The sequence below is a fragment of the Pogona vitticeps genome, chromosome 4, assembly GCF_051106095.1.
Source record: "Pogona vitticeps strain Pit_001003342236 chromosome 4, PviZW2.1, whole genome shotgun sequence".
Taxonomy (NCBI): domain Eukaryota; kingdom Metazoa; phylum Chordata; class Lepidosauria; order Squamata; family Agamidae; genus Pogona; species Pogona vitticeps.
In genome coordinates this window covers 42,436,540-42,461,483 of record NC_135786.1, presented here as the reverse complement: position 1 = coordinate 42,461,483, position 24,944 = coordinate 42,436,540, and the positions used below count along the sequence as shown (strand labels likewise).

Sequence of the window (24,944 nt, the reverse complement as noted above, 5' to 3'; positions counted from 1 at the left end):
GTTTGTTCCTTTGGAGGCTGCCTGCCGGGCTTTGCGGTGGAAGTCGGGCAGCCAGGCCGGCGTGCAAGCTTAGTTGGGTCGTCCAGCCTCACACATTAAAAGGCAAAGCGGGGCAGCGGTCTCCTCATAACCTGCTTGGATGAAGCGCATTTTATACAGTTGGCGTAGCTTTCGTGAGAGGGCTGTTAGAAACCAGGGCCAATTTGGTCGTTTGCTGAGACGGGGTTTTACTTTGTGTGTGTGTGAGAAAAAGAGAGAGGATTACTATCATCGGAAGCAGTGTCACGGGCGGCAGAGATATTTTGCTTTTAGGGTCTGTGATACACATTTTCAGTTAAAGTAGACGGGACTTTATGGCGCCAAGGTGTGGCGCTATTCTAGTCTACTGCACTTTGAGTGACAACCAGGGTTAGGACGTTGAGGCATTGCACGGGAATAGATGTGGGAAAACTATATTCGTGCTCCGCCGACTGCGCCCTTATCGAACATGGGGTTGATAACTTCAGTCAGCGCCGCACGGCAATCGGAGTCACGGCTATATTACTTCGACGTTAGCGAGCGCAGGTGCCCATAGCTAATATGGCGGCCGCCGGCTTCAAGGAGATCTCTGGAGAGCAAACCAAGCCGGCACCCACTTTTGACATCCGGCCGGATGGCTGCTTGTCGTCGGCTCTGTGACTCTTTCCTTCCCAGCACGCTTTGCGCGGGGGTGGCAGGTGGGGCCGGGCTGTGCTCAGAAAAGTCAAAATGGCGGACTTCGAGGATCGGGTGACGGATGAAGAGAAGGTAGGAAGTTGTTGGGTCGTTTCTGGTTTGCTCCTGAAGAAAGCGGGAGGATAGATATTCGTGGGTATTGAACGTCGTGATGTCTTTTGACCTTCCTGTTTCTCTTGACCTTACTTCTGAGAATCTTGTAGCAAACAAGCTCTGCAAGCCTTAAGGTTCCCTTTTCTCAGCTTTGCTTTCTCTGTTTTCACCTTACGTTACTTTATAAATAATCTTGGTGGTAAAATATTTTGGCAGTAATCCTTTTGATTAGGAGGAAGTAGATTGTCTGAGGGGTTATCCCTAACTGGTAACATTTCACTCTGTTGTGTGGGCATTGACCATTTTACTAATGGTGGAGTTCAGATTTTTAATTCAGTTGAGCCTTTATTTCCCCGTATCTCAGCCAATGCTCCTCTCGCTTCATTCCTGTGATACTCTGAGGTTTACGATCAAACCTTTTTACTGTATTTTTATGTTATCCTTATAAGAAGGTCAGGACAATGTACATGTATGTTCTTCCTTGTTGATTTATTTTTTAAAATGTATGAACAGCCCAATATCTGGAATTATTTTGGTCGTGTACAGATAGATTAGAAGCAGAGTGTGCAATAATATAGCATGATGGAAATAAACCCAGCAGAATAAATGAACATACTAAGATCTAAATCCAATACAAACATTTCTGACAGTAAGGTCTTCACTTGATGGCAAATAAGCCGCAGTGACCCCAAGAAAGCATTGAAGAAGGCATTCCAAGAATGAGATGTTATATTGAAAAGACCCTTTCTTAATGCCATGTGGTGCACCTTGTTTGGAGGAAGACCTGAGATGGTTAAAGTTTTAGTGCATAGGTATAGAAGGAGATACACCTTCCTGGTTGCAAAATGTTAAGAATGTTATATAATTATTACCTTAAATTGTTCTTGGTAAGCCCTTGCAAGCTACTGTGACTACCAGAATGTTAGAATAATATTGTGTTGGTTCAGTTAACAGCACTCTATTTCCGATGAAGTTTTGCTGGAAATTTTAAAAGTAGCCACAAGTGTAATCCACTGCAGTAATTCAAACAGCAGGTTATTAGAGTATGAATAACTATTCTAAGGCTATATTTGTGCAAGTATGTCCGCCAGATGCTAAAAGATGCGCTAAGCCGCCCTTCTGTTGATAATTATAGATCTAAGAGTGTTCCCAAACTGTCTGCAGACCTGATTATAGCATTCTCCAGAAGAGGATATGCACCACTTAACCCTCATCTAGATGAGTGGGACATTTTAATACACCAAGAGTCATGTTTTGTTCCAGAGGTTGTACAAAACAATGACAGTTCCAGTAACCATTTTACAACAATGTCAGCTGAAGAGTGGCAAACAATATCCCTGCATTTTAGTCCTCATTTTTAACAGACAAAAGAAGCATCTGCTACAAAAGTGTCCCAATAGGTGTATGAAAGGGATCGGCAGAGGACCTACAAATACATACATCCCCCATCTACCAAGCTGTTACCGTATTTTTTGCTCTATAAGATGCACTCCCCCCCAAAAAAGTGTGGGGGAACGTCTGTGCGTCTTATGGAGCAAATCTGGTGATTTTGCCCCTACTGGCCCCATGGGGGTGGGTGGAGCCTCCCAAGGGTCCGAGTCTGCCTCTCAGGACCCTTGGGATGCTCCCCCACCCCCTACGGGGCCAGAGGGGGGGGCGAAATCCCACCTTCTGGGACTCTTGAGGCTTGGGAAGCTTCAGAAGAGTCCCTGAAGATGGCCATTTCATCCCCTCTGGCCCCCAGGGGGGCTGGGTGAGCCTCCAAAGGGTCCTAGGGTTTGTTCCATAAAACGGACCTCTCCATAAGGCTCACCAAATTTTTAGGAGAAGAAAACAGGAAAAAAATTATCTTGGAATTTCGGCGTGCTGGACCAGCGGGGGTGAGGGTGGGGGAAGCCTCCAAAGAGTCCGAGAGTGCCTTCCAGGACCCGCTGGCCCAGCAGGCCGAAATTCCCAGATAATTTTTTTCCTGTTTTCTTCTCCAAAAATTTGGTGCGTCTTATGGAGAGATACGTCTTATGGAGCGAAAAATACAGTATGTCTCATTCAGTATAGTAGATGAGAAACTCAGCAGACCACGCACCATGTATTGATCATTTGCTTGCACACACCAGGAATGTGGCATGCTGTGATTGTGTGTAGTGTGCCAGTCATAAAGGCCATCTCTTCATTTGGAATCCTTTTTCTCAGCAGACATTATCTTGTCATTATGATAAAAAAAACTGTTGCATGAGACAATTGCTGTTAAGTTTCTTGCAAATAAATAAAAATAAGTATTGTAGTAATGTTTTTCAGACACAGAATTCATATTTGTTATACTTTTTTGCAAAAAAAGGAGAACTGACAGCTAATTGAAACAAATTTGCCAAGTGAACATATATTTTCTTACTCTAGCTGCCTGGATAGTAGGGAGTGCTCTTGCTTCAGCCCTTACAAACAGTTCTATTTATATGGGTAATTTTCTGTTCATATGGATGTCATATCCATATAGGGATGCATCTCACATCTCAGTCTACACCCTAAGATAACTTTCCTCAATGGTTTTGGGTAGGGCTGCAGGTGTGGTCCAGAGTAAATGCTTCCTGATTCTGATCTGGATGTTGGTAAGACAGAGCCTCATGGAACCCTGTAGCAGAATTGATATGGAGCCAAGCAAGAACCCCAGAGCACTATCTTGAGTCTTTTGTCCAGCCCATGCAATATGATGTTCACACGTTCCAGCGTGGACATGCTGTACAAAAAGATGCCATGCTATCAATATGGTATTGAAAACTACTGAAAGGTTCAAGAAAGCCTGTAAGATGGTTCTCTAGTTCCTCACTTGGCACAGGTCATTCCATTGAGATGACAGCCTTTGATCCACATCTTTACTCTAGATGGTCAGGTTTTATTTTGTTTGATAGTAGTATGGAGTACAACACATGAATAATGGAAGTATAAAAGAACATGGGCATCTTACAAAGACTTGTGTTTAAATTAAGATTTGGAATGAGTTGGAAATTGAAAGCGGAATAGTCTTAACTGGAGCTATTTCTTCTTTGTATAAGTGAAACTTCCCCAAGGTGCTATTCTCCAGATGTGTTCAAGTATAGCTTGCAAAGGTTGTGGTGGCTGAAGATGGTAGAGTTTGTAGTCTAGAACATCTGGAGGGCTCCAGATCAGGGAAACATGATTTGAATTTTTCAGTGTAATTGTAACTGATGTTCTCTCTACATATGGACACTGTCAGGAATGTTGATGTTCATATTTAAATTTCAATACATGTTTGTATGTTCTATCATATTCTAATAAAAGGTCTTGGTTTTATAAATAAGATTTCCCTGACTTCTGAGAATCATGTGACCCTTGCTAAAACATATTTAACTAAGGAGAAGAAAATGATTTTTTAATTTTTATTTGGTATGCAACAAAGAGAAAGATTTGAGTGGAAAAGTATGTAGAGTATGTCCATCAGTTTTGTGTATTGATACTCACTCATGGGGCAAATACAGCTGATATGCATAATGTTCATTCCCCTCCAACTATTTTTTGCATAAGAAGTACCGCAAAACTTTTCTAGTGCTTAATTTTTTTCTGCAGAAGTTACCCCACGTCTTTTTTTTAAAGTTGTTTCATAAAATTTACTTTTAAGAAAGAATACATGCCTATGCAATATTTGGAAACCTTAGGGGGTCTCTAAGTTTTATTAGCTGACAAAGCCATTTTGTATTCTTTAAAGATTATTTAAATCAGAGCCTGTATCAGATATGTTATTTCATTAATGTTTTTCTAGTAATTTTCCTTAGGAAGTATGTAAGGCTACAAATGTTTCATTGATTTCCAGAAAATTGATAAAATAAAACAGATTCACATAATAATCCAAGCCAATATTAAATTCTGAATTCACCTTTTGATGGTGCAGATCAAATCAGAATCAAAGAGGTGATGTTTTTTCACTTTCAAGAGACACACAGAACACTGTTCCATTTCTTTTCTCAAACTTTTATCCTCACACTTACACTTTAGATTTGTTGTTGATTTGCAAGGCAACAAGAATGCAGTTGTGCTAAGAACACATGCAACATGAGAGATCATGATTGGTTCAGGAACAAACAATGAGACTTGAGACCTCGTGGGGATTTAAGCCCTGTTCACACCATTATTTGACCTAAAGTAATAGATGTAAAATAACAGATTGTATCATTAAAATGGAGATGGGCAAGGGCATGAGACAAGTAGATAAATGAGATGGTATAAAGCTCTGATAATTACGTACATTGGATTGGGTGAAGGCATATGGGAAGACTGCAACTATATGAATAAATGATTCTAAAAGTTTAGCAGGCATCACAGAATACAAATTTATAGAGGCAAAAAGGAGGCACCTATATCCAACCATGAATGTGGGCTAATGAAGAAGAAAAGTAGTCTTAACACTCAAACCGTTACATCACATGGTTGCTGTGGGTTTTCCGGGCTGTTTGACCGTGGTCTTAAGGTTTTTCTTCCTAACATTTGCCAGTCTCTGTAGCCTGCATTATATCACATATTTCCATTTGAATACTTCGGGTGATTAGGATACAGTAGTTCAGTTTGGTGAAAGAAGTTAAAGGCAAGTGTTTAAATCAAACTACAGTATATTTACAGCACTGGAAAATGTCCAGTTAAACTTTTTCCAGAATACCTCCATCACTGACGGAAAGTACAGTACAAAATAATAATAGCATAGCAGTCACATTGGCTGGATCCAGCTGTTCTGGCTTTGATCTATGTGATTTGATTTGAAGCTGGTCAAATGTTTATGATCAATAAACTTTTCATAGAGAAGGATTTCAAACAAAATGTGTAAGTACAACATTTGCATTTCTAATCTTGTGAGAGGCTGTGGTATCTATGCAAGACAAAAATCAGAGTCATGTGGCCCCTTAAAAACTGTCAGATTTATGGTGGCATATGTTTTCATGGATTGGAATCAACTAGATGTATACTGTTAGTGTAAAATGCACCTATAATTACATAGTAAATGAGGTGTGTAAACAGTGACATCAGAGAAAAAGCTTTCCTTAGACAGTGGTAATTAATTAACAGTAGCCATTCATTAAACAGCTTATTTTTAACATAAGAATAGGGTAAGATAATTGCATGGGGTATTATCAAAATACCTTTTATCCCAATTCAGGCCACAAAGATGTAGAATTAGATTGCTTGCTTAAAGGTTCAGCAGTCTCCCTTTGAAAATTTCTTTGCTCAAAAATGGCTGCTTTAAGGTCAGATACAGGGCATCCTGGAAACCAAAATGTTTCTCCATTGATTTTTAATTTGCCTAGCTAGATCTGTTTGTCAGTTATAAAAGAGCTCTGATAGAATATGTATGGCTACACATACATGATCAAATACATGCAGGCATGTATTTCATTGTTATAGCTTTCCTCTGGTCATTGAAAGACAGAAAAAGAGCCACACAGCCATTGCTTTTGCTTAGCTTATTTTGCCTATTCTGGTGCTTAATATTTCTGATGGGAAATAGCATCAAATGAGTTGCTAACACTACTTTTTTAAAACTAGTCTAAGATTTGACTTTCATAGCTTATGGATCTTTCCTAATTTCTGCCCTATGTGTGCTGTTCTTAGTTTTTAAAGACTTAATTAAATCTGAATATATAGAGATATATTTATACAGATCTATTAATAAGGAGTAACACTGTAGAGATAAACATTTGCAGGGTTGCTCACAGTGGCCATGTCAGACTTTAGGAATTTCAGCTTAAACTTTAGTAAGATTGCTATGGGATACAGTAGCCAGAATTCCTTCCTGTATTCTTCAAAAAATACGATGTTGGTGAAATCTTTTCTTACTTGACATTGTATTGCTGATGAAGTTCCATCAACATGAAAAACATATACTGTGTTTCCCTGAAAATATTAATTTTTTTCTCCAAAAATTATTAACTTTTGCTCCAAAAAAGCATTAGGGCTTATTTTCAGGGGATGTTTTTTTAAAAAATTATGTACAACAATCTACATTTATCCAAACACAGTCATGTCATCTTCTGGTTGCTACACAGTGGTAGAGGGCGGGCTTTCACTTAACTTATTTTGGGGATAGGGCATATATTACGAGCATCCTGAAAAATTCTACTAGGGCTTATTTTCAGGTTAGATCTTATTTTCGGGGAAACAGGGTATTTAAAATCTAACAGATCAATCAAGTATGATATAGGATAGCTATATACACCAGCTGTGTCAAATTTCCTGTTATCAAATGCCAGCAGTAAAAGTAATTGCTACTTGAAACTATAATGCAGGTGTCTCATTTTGAATACATGGTATAAACAGGCCAGGAGTGGGGAAACTCTTGTTGCCCAGGGGCTGATTTCAGTTGCAGAGAAGTTATTGGGCAATGCTCTAGTAATGAACAAACAAAGGCAAATACAAAAGTGTGATACAAGAAATACCAGTATATTTTAGTTTTAAATTCTCACTGTGGAAGTAACTAAGCCTTAAGAATTTCAACTTTTCTGAATGGGAAAAGACAATTAAAAACTGGAGATCTGTTAGATAATGATACTATGAGAAAGGGGCCATGGCCATCCAAATAGCAGATTAAGACCTCTCCAAAAGCTGGATCTACATTCTATACCACAATGTAGGAGAACTGAAATCTGGCCAGATTTCTTTGAGCAAACTTATTTGATGAGAAAACTAGACCTCTATATAGAGGTCAAAATCCTAATGCTAAAAACTGCACACAAAAAGGCAGTTATGCAGCAATTCTTACCTTTTGGTGGACTATCCTTCATATGACTGTGTGCCCAGTTTCCTGAACAAAACACAAGTCTGCTTATGCTTTTGCCATTACATTTAACATTTCCTCAACTGGATTTTGGCTAGAGTAGGTAGTAATCTAAGGGAGATGATAATAAATCCATAAAATATGTCTCTAAAAGATGAAGATAGACAGTAGGTCATAGGAATTTATCTATTTGCTTAATATTGGAAGGGCACACTTCTTTTCATTAGGGCTTCACAATCTGTGAAGTTACATAGATAAGGGAATTTCAACAATACAGTACTTCTGATTCTGTCATGATGTTGTAGGTGGCTGAAATGCTATCCCTTGCATGATTGTTAAAGGTGTAGGAATCGTAAATTAAGTCTTCCCTCCGACTCAATAGCATTCCAGTAAATCATTTGATGATAATTGTTGTATGGTTTGTTGTACTTAAAATAAATTATGAGTTCACCAGATCAATCCATGAATTCTCAAAGGACATAACCAAGAATATTCAGTGGACCATAGGGACATTTGCTCTTTGATTTGTGCACTGTGTGAATTTGCTATGACTGCACCCATAGTTACTATGTATGTCTTTAGCTCCAGTTACATCCAATCTAAAGACTAGTTTAAAGCCCACTGAACAAGCTGACTTGCTAAATCCATCTAATTTCTCCTCAGGTGCGTATAGCTGCAAAGTTTATCACCCATGCACCTCCTGGAGAATTCAATGAAGTGTTTAACGGTAAGTTTAAAAAAACCAATTGATTCAATTGAAGCAAAATAATCATTGCATGTTTGTAGCTTATAATTAGAACACAATATTAAGTTATTTGAAAACAAGGCTTTGAATTTTGACTGGGGGAGTCTGACATTCAAAATCAAGGGACTTAAAGCTTTCTAGGAATCATCTCAATTTTGAATTGGTTTTAATACCAAAAATTATACAATGGCTTGCAAAGTCTTTTGTTTTTTGTTTTTTTAAATCCTTTATTGTGTTGTTTTTAAATACTCATTGCATATTTCTTCCAGTTTACAATAGAAATCACTGATGTTTCTAATTTAAAACTTTAAAAATTGCACATCACAATTATCATATCTTAGAATCACAAGAGATATGTACAGTTGTGTTCAAAATTATTCAGCCCCCACTGAAATTGAATGTTTTGGCCATTTTGACATTGATTTTGATCATTCAGTCATCTTGATTACATTTACATGAAAGAGGCACTTGTAGGTCAGAGAAATATAACCTTAAGTTTATAATGAAATAACCACACATGTCTTTTCTGTGCTCACATCATTATTAGTTTTTATTCAACCCCCAAGTGACATTCAATCTTAGTACTTAGTGCAACATCCTTTTACAGTTATAACAGCTTTTAAACGTGAAGCATAGCTTGACACAAGTGTCTTGCAGCGATCTACGGGTATCTTTGCCCATTCTTCATGGGCAAAAGCCTCCAGTTCAGTCAAATTCTTAGGCTTGCGCACTGCAACTGCTTTCTTTAAGTCCCACCAGAGGTTCTCAATCGGATTTAAGTCTGGTGACTGCGATGGCCACTCCAAAATGTTCCAGCCTTTCCTCTGCAACTATGCTCTAGTGGACTTGGAGGTATGCTTGGGATCATTGTCCTGTTGAAAGGTCCAACGTCTCCCAAGCCTCAGGTGTGTGACGGACTGCATCACATTTTCATCCAATATCTCCTGGTACTGAAGAGAATTCATGGTACCTTGTACACGCTGAAGCTTCCCTGTACCTGCAGAAGCAAAACAGCCCCAAAGCATTATTGACCCTCCGCCATGCTTCACAGTAGGCAAGGTGTTCTTTTCGTCATATGCCTTGTTCTTCCTCCTCCAAACATAGCGTTGATCCATGGGCCCAAACAGTTCTAATTTTGTTTCATCAGTCCACAGAACACTATCCCACAACTTTTGTGGTTTGCCCACATGACTTTTGGCATACTGCAGTCGACTCTTCTTATTCTTGGGAGACAGCAAGGGGGTGCGCCTGGGGGTTCTGGTATGGAGACCTTCATTACGCAGTGTGCGCCTTATTGTCTGAGCTGAAACTTCTATACCCACATCTGACAAATCTTTTTTCAGTTCCTCAGCAGTCACACGGGGACTTTTCACCACTCTACGCTTTAGGTAGCGCACAGCAGTCGAAGTCAGCATCTTCTTTCTTCCACGACCAGGTAGCATTTCAACAGTGCCCTTTGCCTTGAATTTGCGAATGATGCTTCCTATGGTGTCTCTTGGTATGTTTAACTTCTTTGCAATCTTCTTATAGCCATTGCCCTTCCTGTGAAGACAAATCACCTCTTCTCTTGTCTTCCTGGACCATTCTCTTGACTTCACCATGTTTGTAACCACACCAGTAAATGTCTAGAAGGAGCTGAGTATCACAGTCATTTTAAAGCTGCCTAATTGGTGCTTATTATGCTTGATTGGTGCTCGGTGACATCCACAGGTGTTTTCAATACGTGCTCGGTGACATCCACAGGTGTTTTCAATACCTGTTCGAAAACACCTGAATGAATCTCTCTTCTTCAGAGTGGTAGTCTTTAAGGGGTTGAATAATTGTGGCAATGAAGAAACCACAAAAGAAACATTTACTACTGTATTACATAAACAATTGATGTTATTTTAGTTGCATTTGGTTCTTTAAAACGTCCTTGTAGGATTTCATTCTGAATACAATTCCAAATGTACACTATAGTCCCTAAACCCTTTACAGCATTGGGGGCTGAATAATTTTGAACACAACTGTATTGTTTTTATAGTTTGTTTCTTTCTTTGTTTGTTTATTTATTTAACATATGCTGCCCACACTACCCGAAGGTGTCTGGGCGACTTACAACATTTAAAATACAATAAAAAGGCAAAATAAAAGGGCAAAATAATTAAAATGCAATTAAAAATATATGCTGTAAAAATTGCCATGAGACCCATGGCCTTGGCTAAAATTTCAACACCTGATTACAGTTCAGTGTCTTGTAACACAACACTCTGGACAACACAGTCTTTCAGTTTAGCCCGTCAGATTCAATATGGAGTTTACCCAGTCAGATTCTCCATATTTCTGTGAGGCTTCTAACCTCTGGTTGGCTAGTTCAATGGTTTAGGTATCTGGGTGTGGAGCTGGAGGATGGGGATTTGATTCCCCACTGTGCCTCCTGGGGGAAGAGCCAGCCTGTGTGACTGTAGGCAAGCTCCACAGTCCCAAGGTACCCCCAGAAGAAAGGAATGGTAAACCACTTCAGTGTATTCTCTTACCTAGAAACTGTTGCCATCGGTCCAAATTGACTTGACAGCATACAGTTATTAAACCTCTCACTTCAATCACAGTGCCCATGCTATAGAAACCTATATTCTATGTTTTGCTTTTCCTACAAAGCTAATTTTCATATATTATTATTCAAAAATACAATGCACAGTCAATCAAAATTTTAAAAACATTGACTGGTATTATATAACAGATACAAGTTTTAACCAAAAACTTAAGTGTCTGTTAAATATTGATGTAGTATATATGCTGTCCCTAATGTTGCAGGGTTTTTTGTTGCTCTGATAATATATCTCAAATCTGCAGCTGCTTATGATATTGTGTGAAATTTCTTGATATTGTCCCAAAGCCTGTGGTGGTGGTGATGGTGGTATCAATCAAAATTATAAAAATACTGACTAGTATTGTATAATAGATACAAGTGTTAGCCAAAAACCTAAATATCAGTTAAATCTTGACACAGTATGTATGCTGTTCCTGTTATTGTTAGGAAAACATAATGCAGCAGATTTATACTGTAAGATTACTACAGTGTGTTTTTGTTAACTGAAGAAGGATCTTAATTTAAAAAAATATTACACATAGCGTTTGGGGGGGGTCATAGGAGTTTTATTGGCTACTCAAAACATGGTAGAGCTGGCCCCATGTTTTCGGAAATATTTTGTACAGTGGGGTCTTGACTTACGAACGGCTCGACATACGAACGTTTTGACTTACGAACTGCTCTCATAGGAATATATGGACTCGACTTACGAACTTAGATTCGAGTTACGAACTCTCTTTTTTCCTTTTTTTTAAAGCTAAGTCATCTTAGGTTAAAAGGAAAAAAGAAAAAATATCCCCCTCTAGTGGCAGAAGGCGGAATAGCAGCTTCCCATTAGTTTCTATGGACGAAAAGAGCAGATACGGATTAAATGGTTTTCAATGCATTCCTATGGGAAATGCAGATTCGACTTAAGAACTTTTCGACCTGAGAACTGCCTTCCAATACGGATTAAGTTCTTAAGTCGAGACCCCACTGTACTGGGGACTCAGGCATTGTGTGGACTTCAGAAAAAGCCATGGAGGCTAGATGTTGCCCACCTCTACTTTAAGCCTAACATTAGGCATGAACTACACTTTAAAAAAATTCCCATAAGAATGAGTAGTGAAAACAGCTTTAAGTATTTCTTCCTTATACATTGCTTTTAGATTTTCCTATATTTCTAATAGAAACTTCCACGATCTTAGAAAGTTAATCCTGTCAGTAAAACATGTTGATATTAAAGGTCAAAGGGATTGTTATTCAAACCTTTATCTGACCACCAGTAAATACTGTATTATAGCTATATGGTGAAGCTGTTGCTTATCTGCAGATTTTTGATGTTTTTATTTATTTATTTGTTCTTAGATGTTCGGTTGCTGCTTAACAATGACAATCTCCTTAGGGAAGGGGCAGCACAGTAAGTACTGCTAATTTGAAAGAGAGGACACGACATGACTGATGTTGCAAGGAAATTTGTGAGCTACAGTAGTAACACTGAATGCATCTTCACCTGCTTTAAATGGCACAGTTACTGCTATAAGCACTTGTTATCTCCTTAACAGTAATTACTCTAGTGGTGATATTATGCTAGCCCAGAAATATTTTAGACTTGTTGATCCAGTTTTTGAATCATGCTGTAGTGTAGACATTTTAGAGAAATATACAGACGGAAATGAGATTAAGTTATTTAATTTTATTAATTGATTGGTTAGGGATAATAAATATGGGATTTCAGCTGCACATATATTCAAAATAAATGGAATTGCAGGCAGGGTTCTTCTTAAAATAATAAATGTTAAGGTCAGAATTCAGACATTAAGATTTGCACAGACAATGAAGTTTTAGACTTATTATCTTTAATTCATATACTACAGTACAACCCCCCCCCCTTATCCATGGGAACAGTATTCACTTATCCACAGTCTGAAAATATTAAAAATATTAAGAAAAAAATCCAGCAAAAAAACAATTTTCACATGTGTTACCAAAACTGGCCACTAGAGAGAGCCAAAGATTGTGCTCTGAATACTTACTAGCAAAGAATACATAGTATGGTCTCTGGCACCCTGTAGTGGCCAGTTCTGGTAATGCATGTGAAAAAAATTCTTTTTCTTTTACCTCTCTCTCTCTCTCTCTCTCTCTCTCTCTCTCTCTCTCACACACACACACACACACACACACACACACACACACACACACACACACACACACACACACACACACACACACACACACACACACACACACACACGTTTGCTATTATGCATGGTTTTCAGTATCCATGGAGGCTTGGAACCAATCCCCAGAGGATATGGGGGACCTACTGTACTAACAACTGTTTCTGAAATTCAAAGCAAATTATGATGTGTAATTTGGGTCTGTTAGCCAAAGAATAACCTAAAGCAGTTCTTTTCATCACAGTCAAAATAGTAAAGTTTACTGTTTCAAGGACTTTACTCTCAACATTCTTTCTTTCTTATTTATTTATTTATTTATTTATTTATTCATTTCATTTCATTTCATTTCATTTCTATACCACCCCATTAGTGCAGTGCCCTACTAAGTGGGACTACTATGATATGTACATTTTTTGTTTGCCATGTAACTGACAGGCAGTGAGCTATACTGTCAGTGCACTATTTGAAAGGTTTCATTAATAGCATCCTCAAGATTATCCTCAACACTGCCTGATAATATCCGTGTTGGATTTAATTGAGTGGCTTGTCCATGAAATATTGCACGTTCAGTAAAGCTGAAAGAAAGAGAGAGAACCAGTTACTGTGTTTCAAGTTCTCTGTTCACTATAAACCTGCTAGAAGTTCTGTATGTTACTTCTGTAATAAGAATATATGAATAAAAGGCCATAAATGTGTGATTTTTTAAAAAAAACAACGGAGGTATGCTCATGGTTTCCTTTAATATTAGACTCCAGCATTAATTTACTTGCCACTTGTCTCTTATAGTGCATTTGCCCAATACAACATGGATCAGTTTGCTCCTGTGAAAATAGATGGTTATGATGATCAGGTAAGTTAAAAATCTTCTTCCTGCCCACTAAATTCAGTATGCATGTACTGAAATTTGTGATGAGCTCATGTTGAAACAAATCTATTAATCTTTAAGGTGCCACAATATTTCATCTTTTGTTCTGATTTTCTTTTTTCCCTTTATTTTTACAAACATACTGTACTCAAGCAGACTAACAAAGCTGCCTCTTTGGAATGAGACAGCTTTGAGCTTCCTGAAGAATAAGATACAGGAGATGAGGCTAAATTTGGTTCTTTGCCTGTGATATAATAGTATCTTCTATAAAATGATTAGAGAAGTTTTAATTCTGTTGAAAAACAGAGATAAACCTTTATTTTTAAGCAAAAATTCACCTCAAGCCAAAAGGCAAGGAAATCTGGTAAAAGAAGGTACAGTTGCCATAGGCTTATCATTGCTCTCACTATGGGATTATCTTTTTCTTTAAGGTCTTAATCACAGAACATGGTGATCTTGGTAATGGCCGGTTTTTAGACCCAAGGAACAGGATTTCTTTTAAGTTTGATCATTTAAGGAAAGAAGCAAGTGACCCCCAGCTGGAGGACATAGATACAGCACTAAAATCCTGGAGAGATGCCTGTGATACTGCGTTAAGAGCATATGTCAAAGATCACTATCCACAAGGGTTTTGCACTGTTAAGTATTCAGCCTAATTTTTATGCTTTCTTGCTTTTATGCTGATTAAGGTAAAATACAGTAGTAATTGAGTCGTGTAATGTGAGCATTGAATTGAAGAAGCTTGAAGTAATTCTTCTCTAGGCCAGTGGTTTTCAAACTTGGGATCCCAGATGTTCTTGGACTATAACTCCCAGAAATCCTGACCAGCACAGCGAGTGATGAGGGCTTCTGGGAATTGCAGTCCAAGAACATTTAGGAACCCCAGTTTGAGAACCACTGCATCTTCTCAGTACATAGAAATGTTTAAAATGTGTTTGTTATGTTTTTAAATTATCTATGGTACGTGTTAGACGGTTCAAATATAAGGGAAGAGAAATAGTTCTGAGAATGTAGACAAGAAAGGAGGTGCATGTAAAAACTTGCACATAAGTAACATATATGAGTGTAAGCTCACAGACCTCCTAAGAGATAACCTGCAGCCTGAACAGAGAGGATCCAGGGGCAAATATACTCCTAAATCAGCTGAGCTGAGTCCAGGTATCCAGCCAGGCAGGACCACTTACTCCTTTTCCCAAGTCTGTTCAAATTAGCAATTAACTGAGAGAAAAACCAAGATAAAAATCATTAGTTTTGGAGTCTGCCAAGACGAACAAAACTCAGGCAATTAATGGACTCAAGTAGCATATTTGTGGCATACAAAATAATGATGCAGGTTTGCTGCTCAAGAGACCAAACATAAGATTTTAAGAATTATTGTTTTATTAGAAAAATAAAGTATTTAGAGATATTCAGTTTGTTGCAAAGCATAGCATTCAAGTATATTTTCATAAATCAAAGCAGTTAGACCTTTAGCAAATTCCAGCTATAAAAATAAAATATAAAAAACTCTAAAAACAGCTTGAAAGATAGGCAAGGCATAGCCCCCCTTTCTCTATCCTTACTCTGAACTACATTCTAGCATAATAATAAAAAATAGCATTTGGAACTCCAAAATCCATCAAGGCAAAAATCCCCTAAAAATCCCAGTCCTTTCTCTGTCTCATTCTCCATTTTCTTCCATGCTGGAACCATCCTTCTTCTCCACTCTCCTGTGATGTAAACCAATCAGGGTGAAGGGCTGTCTCTTCACACTCCACCTCCATTTCCCATGGGATGTTCAGGTGTTGTTGACCATCTTCCTGATGTTGTGTCTTGACCCTTATCGTCTCTGGCCAAGCTTGCTTCATGGAAAATGTCAACTAGCTCTAAGCGAAAACAGCTTCTCGAAGCATCTAGTTATGCTAACAAACCAATATGGATTCCTTCTACACAATTCCATGACTACAAATCCCATTCAGAAATTACATTTTAGCCTTAATAACCTAAACCATGACAATGAGATATGTCAGGAACATAAGCTATTGAGTTTCATCCTGGTACAGTATTGCTGGTAAAGAGCAGTGGAAATAAATGGGTATATTTTAGACAGTATGGCAGTAGGATGGCAGCTGATTTTCCATAGAGTCATTAAATGGTATTGATGTAGTATGTAAAGATCTGCCACCACATGGACAAGGCCAATTGTGTAATCAAATGACAGCTGCATGGCAGTATAAGGATGAGTGTTAGATGGTGAAGAAGCAATTGATTAGATGTCTTCACATTGTGGTGTGCCTTTAAAGAATGATACCACAGAAAAGATCTATTTCACTGCTATAATGTTTAACATCAATTGAATTTATGGAATATATGTTCTCTAATTTATATGAATGCTTCTTCTGGAAGCAGGTGTACAGTAAGACTATAGATGGGCAGCCAACAGTCATTGCTTGCATTGAAAGTCACCAGTTTCAGCCTAAAAACTTCTGGTAAGCATATGATACTTCTCTTTAATTTTTACTCGCCACAAAACTGTTCTTACTGGTACACCTTACTTGTCATTTCTGTATAGAAAAGGAGATGATTAGTCACTTCTGGAAAAAGAATAATTTCTTGATGGCAGATCAGGGGTCCAAGCTACACCTGAAATACATGCTTTATAAATTCAAAAGTATCAGCTGGGGTGGTAGTTTATGGAAGTATTATGTAACCCTTTCTCCCTTTGCATCTGGAATTTGCTTTGGGAGAGAATCTGCAGTGGAGCATAAAGTGAACTTTCCAGCCCACTGAGATGTCAGTAAATGATGAGAACCCTGATTGTGCTATGTGTTTTTTAAAAATTGCACATTCAGTGTAAAGAAGCACGTAAGTCACATGTAGCTGAATCAACCTGTAAAAGGAAGAGTCACTTGCTCGGGCAATCAAGGGCCTTGACTACCTAACTCTACTGACAGAATAAATCAGTTGTTTGCTGTATCTGCTTTGGATTTCACTAGAACTCCAAGATCTGCCAAACCTAAACAAGGCAAAAATGGCATGCAGTTTGAATTAAAGAATTTTATTTAAGATACTTTGTACTACTGAACTGAATTCAGTCTTTCCATGTACAAATTCACTCCTAGTCTCCCCTTTCCCAATTCTTTTATTTCAGCAGTATATTTTAAAATAGTGTGAAAGACATTTTATTGTTAAACTACTAGCAGTCAGGAATATTTGCCAAATGAGCTCTGTTTGTTGATCCTAATTTACCTTGTTCCACCCATGAAATAAATAACCAAAGGTGTCACTGAGTATAGGAATGACACTAGAAATGCAGTTTTATATAACTAATACCTTCTTTGTTTTTCTGAACAAGAACAGAAGTATGCTGGAAACGCTCTCTTATTTCTCTTCATTATGAGGATGCTGGAAGGTTGTTTTCTCTTTATTCCAGGTGAAAATACCTGAATAAGAGAGTATAACTTCAATAACTTGTCACAGTAAATCTGTGTTGAGGAGTGTTCCTTGATCATTCCCTCTTTACTACTAGGATTCCTTGGGTCACTGTATTTTCTTTTTCTATGTAGGAATGGGCGCTGGAGGTCAGAATGGAAGTTTACCATCACGCCACCAACAGCTCAGGTGGCTGCGGTGCTGAAGATCCAGGTCAGTTAATCTAGACAAAAACCATACCTGTAAACACAACTGGGCTTTACTTGATGGGTTCTTCATACCTGTGCCCAGAGAAAACTCCTTGACTAAGAGTTGAAGCTCAATTAGAAGACATACCTGACACTGGGTTCATGAACTAGAATTTATTTGGACAAATAGATTGGAATATAAGGCAATGCACACTTTGTAGTTGTGTTGAATTCTAAGCCCTCTAGTGCATTCCTACAGATTCATCTGCCTTATGATTTTTGTTGTTGTTCAGTCATTAAGTCATTAGCCGATAATAAAAGTGTCCTTAAAGCAGAGAACAATGTGTTGGTGGACAGCTGCAAAACCTGTGCAGCTACTAACATTTCATTGATTTGTTATTGTTTAGTCATTAAGTTGTGTCCGACTCTTGTTTATTAGTATAAATCTAGTTCCTGTTCCAAAACATCACCTACAAATGGCCTGATCTGTATAAAGAAAAAGTCATCTGGAAAATCTTACCTGGCTGTACCTTCTGTTCCCATGGGGAAGCTTTGTTCTCCTTTTGTGAAAGCACCATATATTCACGGGTCTTGCTTTAATTTAGGTGCATTACTATGAAGATGGTAACGTGCAGCTGGTTAGTCACAAAGATATACAAGATTCTGTAGCTGTTTCGGTGAGTGGAGCAAGTTAACCTAATACTGCTGCATACAATTCTGCTTTCAAAGCTGGTTCAGGATGGGGACTCATGCTGAAGTAGTCCTTTAGCAGTATGTAATATTTTATACTGAAGAGCCACAACCATGAAAAGTTCATCCAGGAGGAAGTGTAGAGAGGGGCGTGCTCCAGCAGGTAAACTGATACCCCCAAAGTCAGTCTATGACTGGGCTGCCTTTTCTTTGTTCTTTTAATAAGCCAACTTACGAATAGTTCATATGATTATATATTTTTGGGCTGGGAAACCCAAAGTATTTGTGTTGAAATAAATTGCATTTAAGTTGTCTAGCACATTACCCTTTAAATTTGTTAGCTGTGCTTTTAATGCTCTTCTTCAAATATATTAAAGGATGTTAAATGCTTGTATTTCAACCATGTAACATGGAGATGTCTGCATAATCTCTCTTCCCCTCATCTCATTTCTCACTCTGTTCCCCCCTCCCTCTCTTCCTCCTTACCTGACTGATGGCATTGAGGCTACCTAACGTCCAGCTTACTTTAAATGAGCTGCCCCATGTGGGTTAACAACTTGTGGGACCAAGACCTGTTGCTCCTGTATCAAAAGCTCACTCTACTAGCCTGCATTTCAATACAGTGGTGCCTCACATTACGATGTTAATTTGTTCCAGCAAAATCGGTCTTACGAAAACGTCATAATGCGAAATTAAAAAGCATTAAAACCCGATTAATACGTTCCTAGGGGCTTGAAACTCACTGTCCAGCGAAGATCCTCCATAGCGCGGCCATTTTCGCTGCCTGTGCAGCGAGGAATCCTTCCCAGAAAAGAGCGGGGAGCCATATTTTTTCCCGGTGGCCATTTTGAAACCGCCAATCAGCTGGCCGAAAATCATCGCTTTGTGAGAATTGGTTCCCGAAGCAGGGAACTGATCATCGCAAAGCAAAATTCCCCCATAGGAAACATCATTTTGCGATTGCTTTTGCAAGCAATCGCAAAACCTTCAACAAAAAGCGATTTCGTCGTAAAACGGAGTGCTCATAATGCGAAGCACCACTGTATATAGATATATATAGAATTTTTATACGTTTTTAAACTATTTCATTACTATATATGCTATTTCTTAACTATATAAATGTGATTACGTTTACAGTCCTTATAGTCTGTTTACAGTTTTTCTCTGCTCCTACAGTTAGTCCAGCAAGTTTAGTTACAGTATAGCCAGTTGCTTATCTTCAGCCAGAGATAAAGCACCAATAAAGGCCTTGAGGAATTCAGATAGTATTCAAGCAGAGTCTTGCATTTTAACAGGTTTTTTTCTTTCAACTTTCCTCCAGCATAACTGCATTCTATCTCGAGAAATCTAATCTTGTTCAGCTTTTGTTTTGTTTTTTCAGTCACCGCGATTACAATTTTCTTGATCCTCATCTTTATCTCACAATATTCTTAATTCATTTTCAGTAACATCAGTTTTAGTCTGCTGATGCTGGGTGTAAAATGCATTTTGTGTAGAAGTTTGTTTGGAATAATTTGAACTCTGCCATATAGTGATAAATCAATTATTGACTCTTCATCTTTGTAGAATGATGTCCAAACAGCCAAGGAATTCATTAAAATAATTGAACATGCAGAGAACGATTATCAGGTGAGAGCACTGTTCCTTCAAATTTTTAATATTTCTTTTAATCAAATGTTTTATTGGACAGAAGAAAATATTCTTCAATTTCAGATCAATGACAGAAAAAGACAAGTGAGAGGAGTGATAACTCTGTAGCTTGTTTTTTTTTTTTTACCCAGATTCCTACTGTAGGTACTATTTCCATTTGTACATACTAACCCAAATATCTGTCATATTAGGCTATTCATAATTATATAGACCAAGATGCATTTCAGTCAGATGACATCATCATCATCATTATAATAGAATGCAGAGCTGGAAGGGACCCTATGGGTTATCAAGTCTGTGTACATCAAGGAGGCACAGTGGGAAACTGAACTCCCAACCTCTGGCTCTGCAACCAGATATCTAAACCACTGAGCTATCCCGCATTTCTGTTGCACAATAGCAGTAGGATAAGTGGTTTGAATTTACAAGGCTTGCATAAAGAAGTATCTGGGATACAGGTTGAGTATTCTCTACAGAGATACAGGTTGAGTATTCCCTACAGACAATCTCCACTTACATAAGCACAATCCCATATTAACTATACTGGTGGAATGTCATATTCTGCTGGTGTGCAACAGAACGCCAACCATGCACTTGCATCCAATTACTCCTTCTTCCATGTAATAGCTTCAGTATGGAGAATGCAGAGGGGAGGAATGGCAGAGAAAGTCCAGTTACGCGTGTTAGTCCCATAATACTGGATTTCACCAGAAACTCTAATTATGCATGAGTGTATTTCCGTATTTGAGATACGGTACAGGCATCTCCACCTTGTGAAAGTCAAACTACTCATCCCACTGTTGCGAGCCATTTAAAGATGTAAAAATTGAGAATCTGTGCAAAAGAGCAAGTTACAGAGTTATCATTCCATTCATCTTTCTTTTTCGTCATTGATTTGAAACTGAAGGATAGTTCTCTGTTTTTAAAAAGTTTGCTGGCTCAATACTTTTTATGCATTTTTATAAGATTTTATTGTTTTTGTGATACTACATTTATTTTTACAATATTTTACTGCTAGGGATGCAGATCATCACTTGTCATGTCTATCATGCAAGGATAAGGAATAACAAAAGTTATTCTTCCTTGCCCATTAAGGAGGGGATTTTTTTGTGTGTGTCCTTGACAAAAGTGAAGAACAAGAATGAAAATGGTGTTTTACACAAAATTAATCAAAATTGTACAAATAGTGCTTTAACACAAACAACAAATTGCGCCCAGTGACAATGGCTGTTACTTTGTTGCTCAGACTTCTAAGATGTAGAAGCATCCATGGAGTTGTTTGTGTCTTTTTAAAAATAATCATTCATTCTGTGCTTGGTCTTTGCATATTTGTAGCTTCAGATGCTTTGCTTTTGAATAGGGAAAACAAGTAGTTTTGGGTAGAGACAGTTTGCACAATTTACAGTGATCTTGGTAATAAAACAGTGTTCCTTGTTTCACTGTCACTTGGAGGCAAGGAGTCTTGCAGGGCTTCAAATTTCCTCATGAAAGTTTCCAAAGTATAAATCAATGAAAATGAAGAATGTAGCAAATGTTCTTTTACAACCTGACCTGTACAGTAGTGCCTTGCATTGTGACGTTAATTCGTTCCAAAAAAAATCGCTGTTGCATGAAAACGTCACAATGTGAAAATAAAAAGCCCATAGAAACGCATTAAAACCTGATTAATGCTTTCCTATGGGCTTAAAACTCACCGTTCCACGAAGATCCTCCATAGTGCCAATAACACCCAAAAGCATGGATTTAGGACATGCTCCCCTGACAAGGCAGCTAGACTTTTACCTGGGATTGTCCAGTTTGATCATACACCAGTGCTTCAAAAACTATACTTGCTTTACAAGTCCTATTCAAAGTGTTGATTTGACCATTTCAAAACACTAAACGACGGAGGAAAAAGCATTTCTTTCTACATGTAATTATACTGACTTTAATATATGTCCCTGAGGAAAAAACAAGGCAGAGGGTCACAAGAGAAAGAGTCTTTTTAATGGCAGCACCATCTTTAGAATGCTCTCCCCAGAGAGGCCTGCCTCATGACTGTTAGAGAGTCTTTTTCAGCTCCATGTAAAGACCATTTTATTTTCTCAGACATTTTAAGAACTTTAGTACAGTGGTGCCTCGCTTGACGAGGATAATCCGTGCCAGCAAAATCACTGTTTTCAAAATCCTTGTCAAGCGAAATGAAAAAGCCAATTGAAACGCATTGAAAACCGCTCAGTGTCCAGCGAAGATCCTCCATAGGGCTGCCATTTTCTGGTGCCTGTAATGTGAGAAATCCATCCCAAGCACAGCGGGGAGCCATTTTAAACAGCGGGTGGCCATTTTGAAACCCAACGGTCAGCTGTTTTCTGATCATCGTAAAGTGAAAAATCGGTTCCCGAAGCAGGGAACCGATCATCGTGAAACGATTTTTCCCGTTTAAAACATCACTTTGTGATCGCAAAAACTTCATTGTTACTCGATTTCCTCATCTAACGAGGTAATTGTCAAGCAGGGCACCACTGTACTTTATATCTTTGACAGACGCAGTGGAAGACAGGAGCGCCTGGCGTGCTCTGGTCCATGGGGTCACGAAGAGTTGGACGCTATTTAACGACTAAACAACAACAAAATGTATTTGCATCTTTATCTTGATATTGGTTCTAATTCATTTTTAGTTGCTGTAATGTTTTATTCTTTGAATTTATTGTCTTCTGTTTTTAATCACTATTATATTTTTATTTTTTATTTTTAACAGACCCTAGTTTGTCGTTGTTTAACAGGACAATAAATATGGAGAGACTGAACTTCTACAGTGACTTGACCAACAGTTCTACTATGAAAAAGTTTTCTGTAACTTAAATTCTAACCTCTGGTCATTTACTTTTTTGCAGACAGCAATCAGTGAAAATTATCAGACTATGTCAGACACCACATTCAAAGCCTTACGCCGCCAACTGCCAGTCACCCGCACCAAGATTGATTGGAACAAAATCCTCAGCTACAAAATTGGCAAAGAAATGCAGAATGCCTAAGACATTGGAAATGTTCGCATGCAAAAACAAGCATAACAGAAAATAAAATACAGTAAAGCAAATGTGGTCTTATGCCAAGCTGGTGGGCTTTCTGACACCTTGGCACTTGTCTGGGTCTGTCAGAGTCAACAGGTTTTCTAGCCTTCTGAAGGACTGTCAGCACATACTGTACTGTTGTCTTGTTTTCTGTGTCTCTGCCTTGTAAACTTCATACACAGATGTAAAAATGCATTTCCTAGTAGGCTTTCTGCATTTGCCCACTTTGGAATCAGTGCTAAATGTCCTTGTATTGATTGGAAAACCTCTTATCTAAGAAAGTACTAAGAAATCAAGCTGGTAATAATAGGTATACTTCTGCCAGCACTCCAGCTCTTATATTCATTTTAGTAGGACTGTTTGCACCTTTATGGTGTCATACTTCACCAGATACCACTGGTCCTAACTTGTTCTAATCTGACCTTCTCTTGCCCTTGCATACCTGCCGGTCACCACCTAGCAATATCTTCTAAGCTTTGCTTTTTATGTTTGCAAGGTGTTTACAAGACTCCTTTCAGAAATCCCAAGAAGGCCAGGTGCTCTGGAAAGGTGGTTTTTTTTTTGTGGGAGTTGTTTTTGTTTTTTTAATCCAAAGACTTGAGCCACATTTTCTTCAAGTGAACTATTTTTCTCTCTTGACTTTTCTTGAAAGTATAGTTAATATAGATATCCACATTTTTACAGGATCGGTTCTTCATTTTTCTTTTTTAATACTTGTCAGATTGCTGCAGAGACACTGTTTAGATAAAGAAATTACAAAATTTAAAGGCTGTAAATGTTTAATAAACATTGGGATTATTGTGCTTTAATGCTTTGTGGCAAGTTGGTGGCATTTGTACCAGAGATGTATAATTGAGCGTGTCAAAATGGTTAATAAAAGATTGCACCAAAGCATATTCTGGTGTTTCCTGGTTCTTTTTGACATACTTAGAGAACCATGTGTTGCATTGACTTTGTGTTCACAAAACAAGCCAGGAACAGCTATTTTCTAGAGCTCTTTCTGACTTGACTTTGTGATTTTTACTTTGTATAGGCCTAAGATTTACAGAGGGACATCAGAAGTACAGAAAGTAGTTACCTGCCCAAACAATTGCTTTGGCCATCTGTAGCATTTACCCCATCTGAAGAAATGACCAATAGCAGCCTGTACTGTCACTTCCAGTACCCCTTTAGCCAGCCCAGTTCCTCAACATTGGGTGCCTGTTTTTTTGACCAAATAGAAACATGTGTTGCCTCATCTTCAGATGAAACCAGAGAACTTGAGCACTGAGAAAGGGTATGTTCAGATCCCACCAAGAGGTCACTTGCACAGTCCTTGGTCATGGAGCCCTCCAAAGGAAGCACAATGTGTGGGGCTTGATTACCCACCATTTTGATGAGATCCTTCCATATTTCACCTGAGAAATGGAAGGGCCACAGCAAGGGACTTCCCCCTACATTTAGGATATACCTATCTCTTTTGAGTCATTAGGGCAGGAGGTTGTCTTTGGCATATTTAGGCAACAATTGAAAGAAGATTATGGATGTTTTCCAAGGTCAACAGCCAAGAAGCTTGTTGACTCATCTGTAGAGTTGTCTGTAGTTATCACTATTATGGAAACATCTGCTGGATTCTTTCTGACCAAAAGGGGTCTGCATTGATTTTAATTGATTTATTATGTAATCTGTTTAATTATGATTTAAAATGTTTTATTGATTTATTATTTCTAGTGATACTAGCTGCCTTTTGTATTAATTATTATAATACTTGCAATATTAGTCCTTGTACAAGATGAAACCACTCAGTAATGTGGGGCCCTACATAGTCTGTATATTCTGGACCACATTTCATTCTGATTGATTGTAAGTCTATAAGAAAAGACTTTTACAGAGGTAAGCCAATCTTATAGCCTCATGGGCTCCTGAACAGTTTCTACCCCACAATAACAGAATGTGTTCCAGTCCTCTGCAGTAGGAGTACAACTTATAAATGGATTACTCCTTCAGCAAGCAGGTTGGTGGGTTCTCCGCAGGTTTGAGGCATGAGGTACATAAGGCA

General features: G+C 38.2%; 1 protein-coding gene across 1 annotated transcript; it reads left to right on the top strand.

Annotated features, from left to right (window-relative positions):
- Window positions 1-17: 17 nt before the first annotated feature.
- CAPZA1 (capping actin protein of muscle Z-line subunit alpha 1) lies at window positions 18-23,800 on the top strand. Its single transcript, XM_020780612.3, has 10 exons — window positions 18-786; window positions 8,243-8,306; window positions 12,241-12,292; window positions 13,839-13,902; window positions 14,349-14,555; window positions 16,306-16,385; window positions 17,463-17,541; window positions 18,122-18,193; window positions 19,773-19,835; window positions 22,730-23,800. The coding sequence occupies exons 1-10, from the start codon at window positions 748-750 to the stop codon at window positions 22,868-22,870; spliced, it is 861 nt and encodes a 286-aa protein (XP_020636271.1). The 5' UTR covers window positions 18-747; the 3' UTR covers window positions 22,871-23,800.
- Window positions 23,801-24,944: the final 1,144 nt, after the last annotated feature.

What these genes read in the sequence shown, in the direction of transcription:
- CAPZA1 (XM_020780612.3), top strand. Translation starts at nt 748, where the DNA reads ATGGCGGACTTCGAGGATCGGGTGACGGATGAAGAGAAG. An exon ending in GGGTGACGGATGAAGAGAAG is followed by an intron (nt 787 to 8,242) that starts GTAGGAAGTTGT and finishes ATTTCTCCTCAG; the next exon opens with GTGCGTATAGCTGCAAAGTT. An exon ending in ATCCACAAGGGTTTTGCACT is followed by an intron (nt 14,556 to 16,305) that starts GTTAAGTATTCA and finishes TTCTGGAAGCAG; the next exon opens with GTGTACAGTAAGACTATAGA.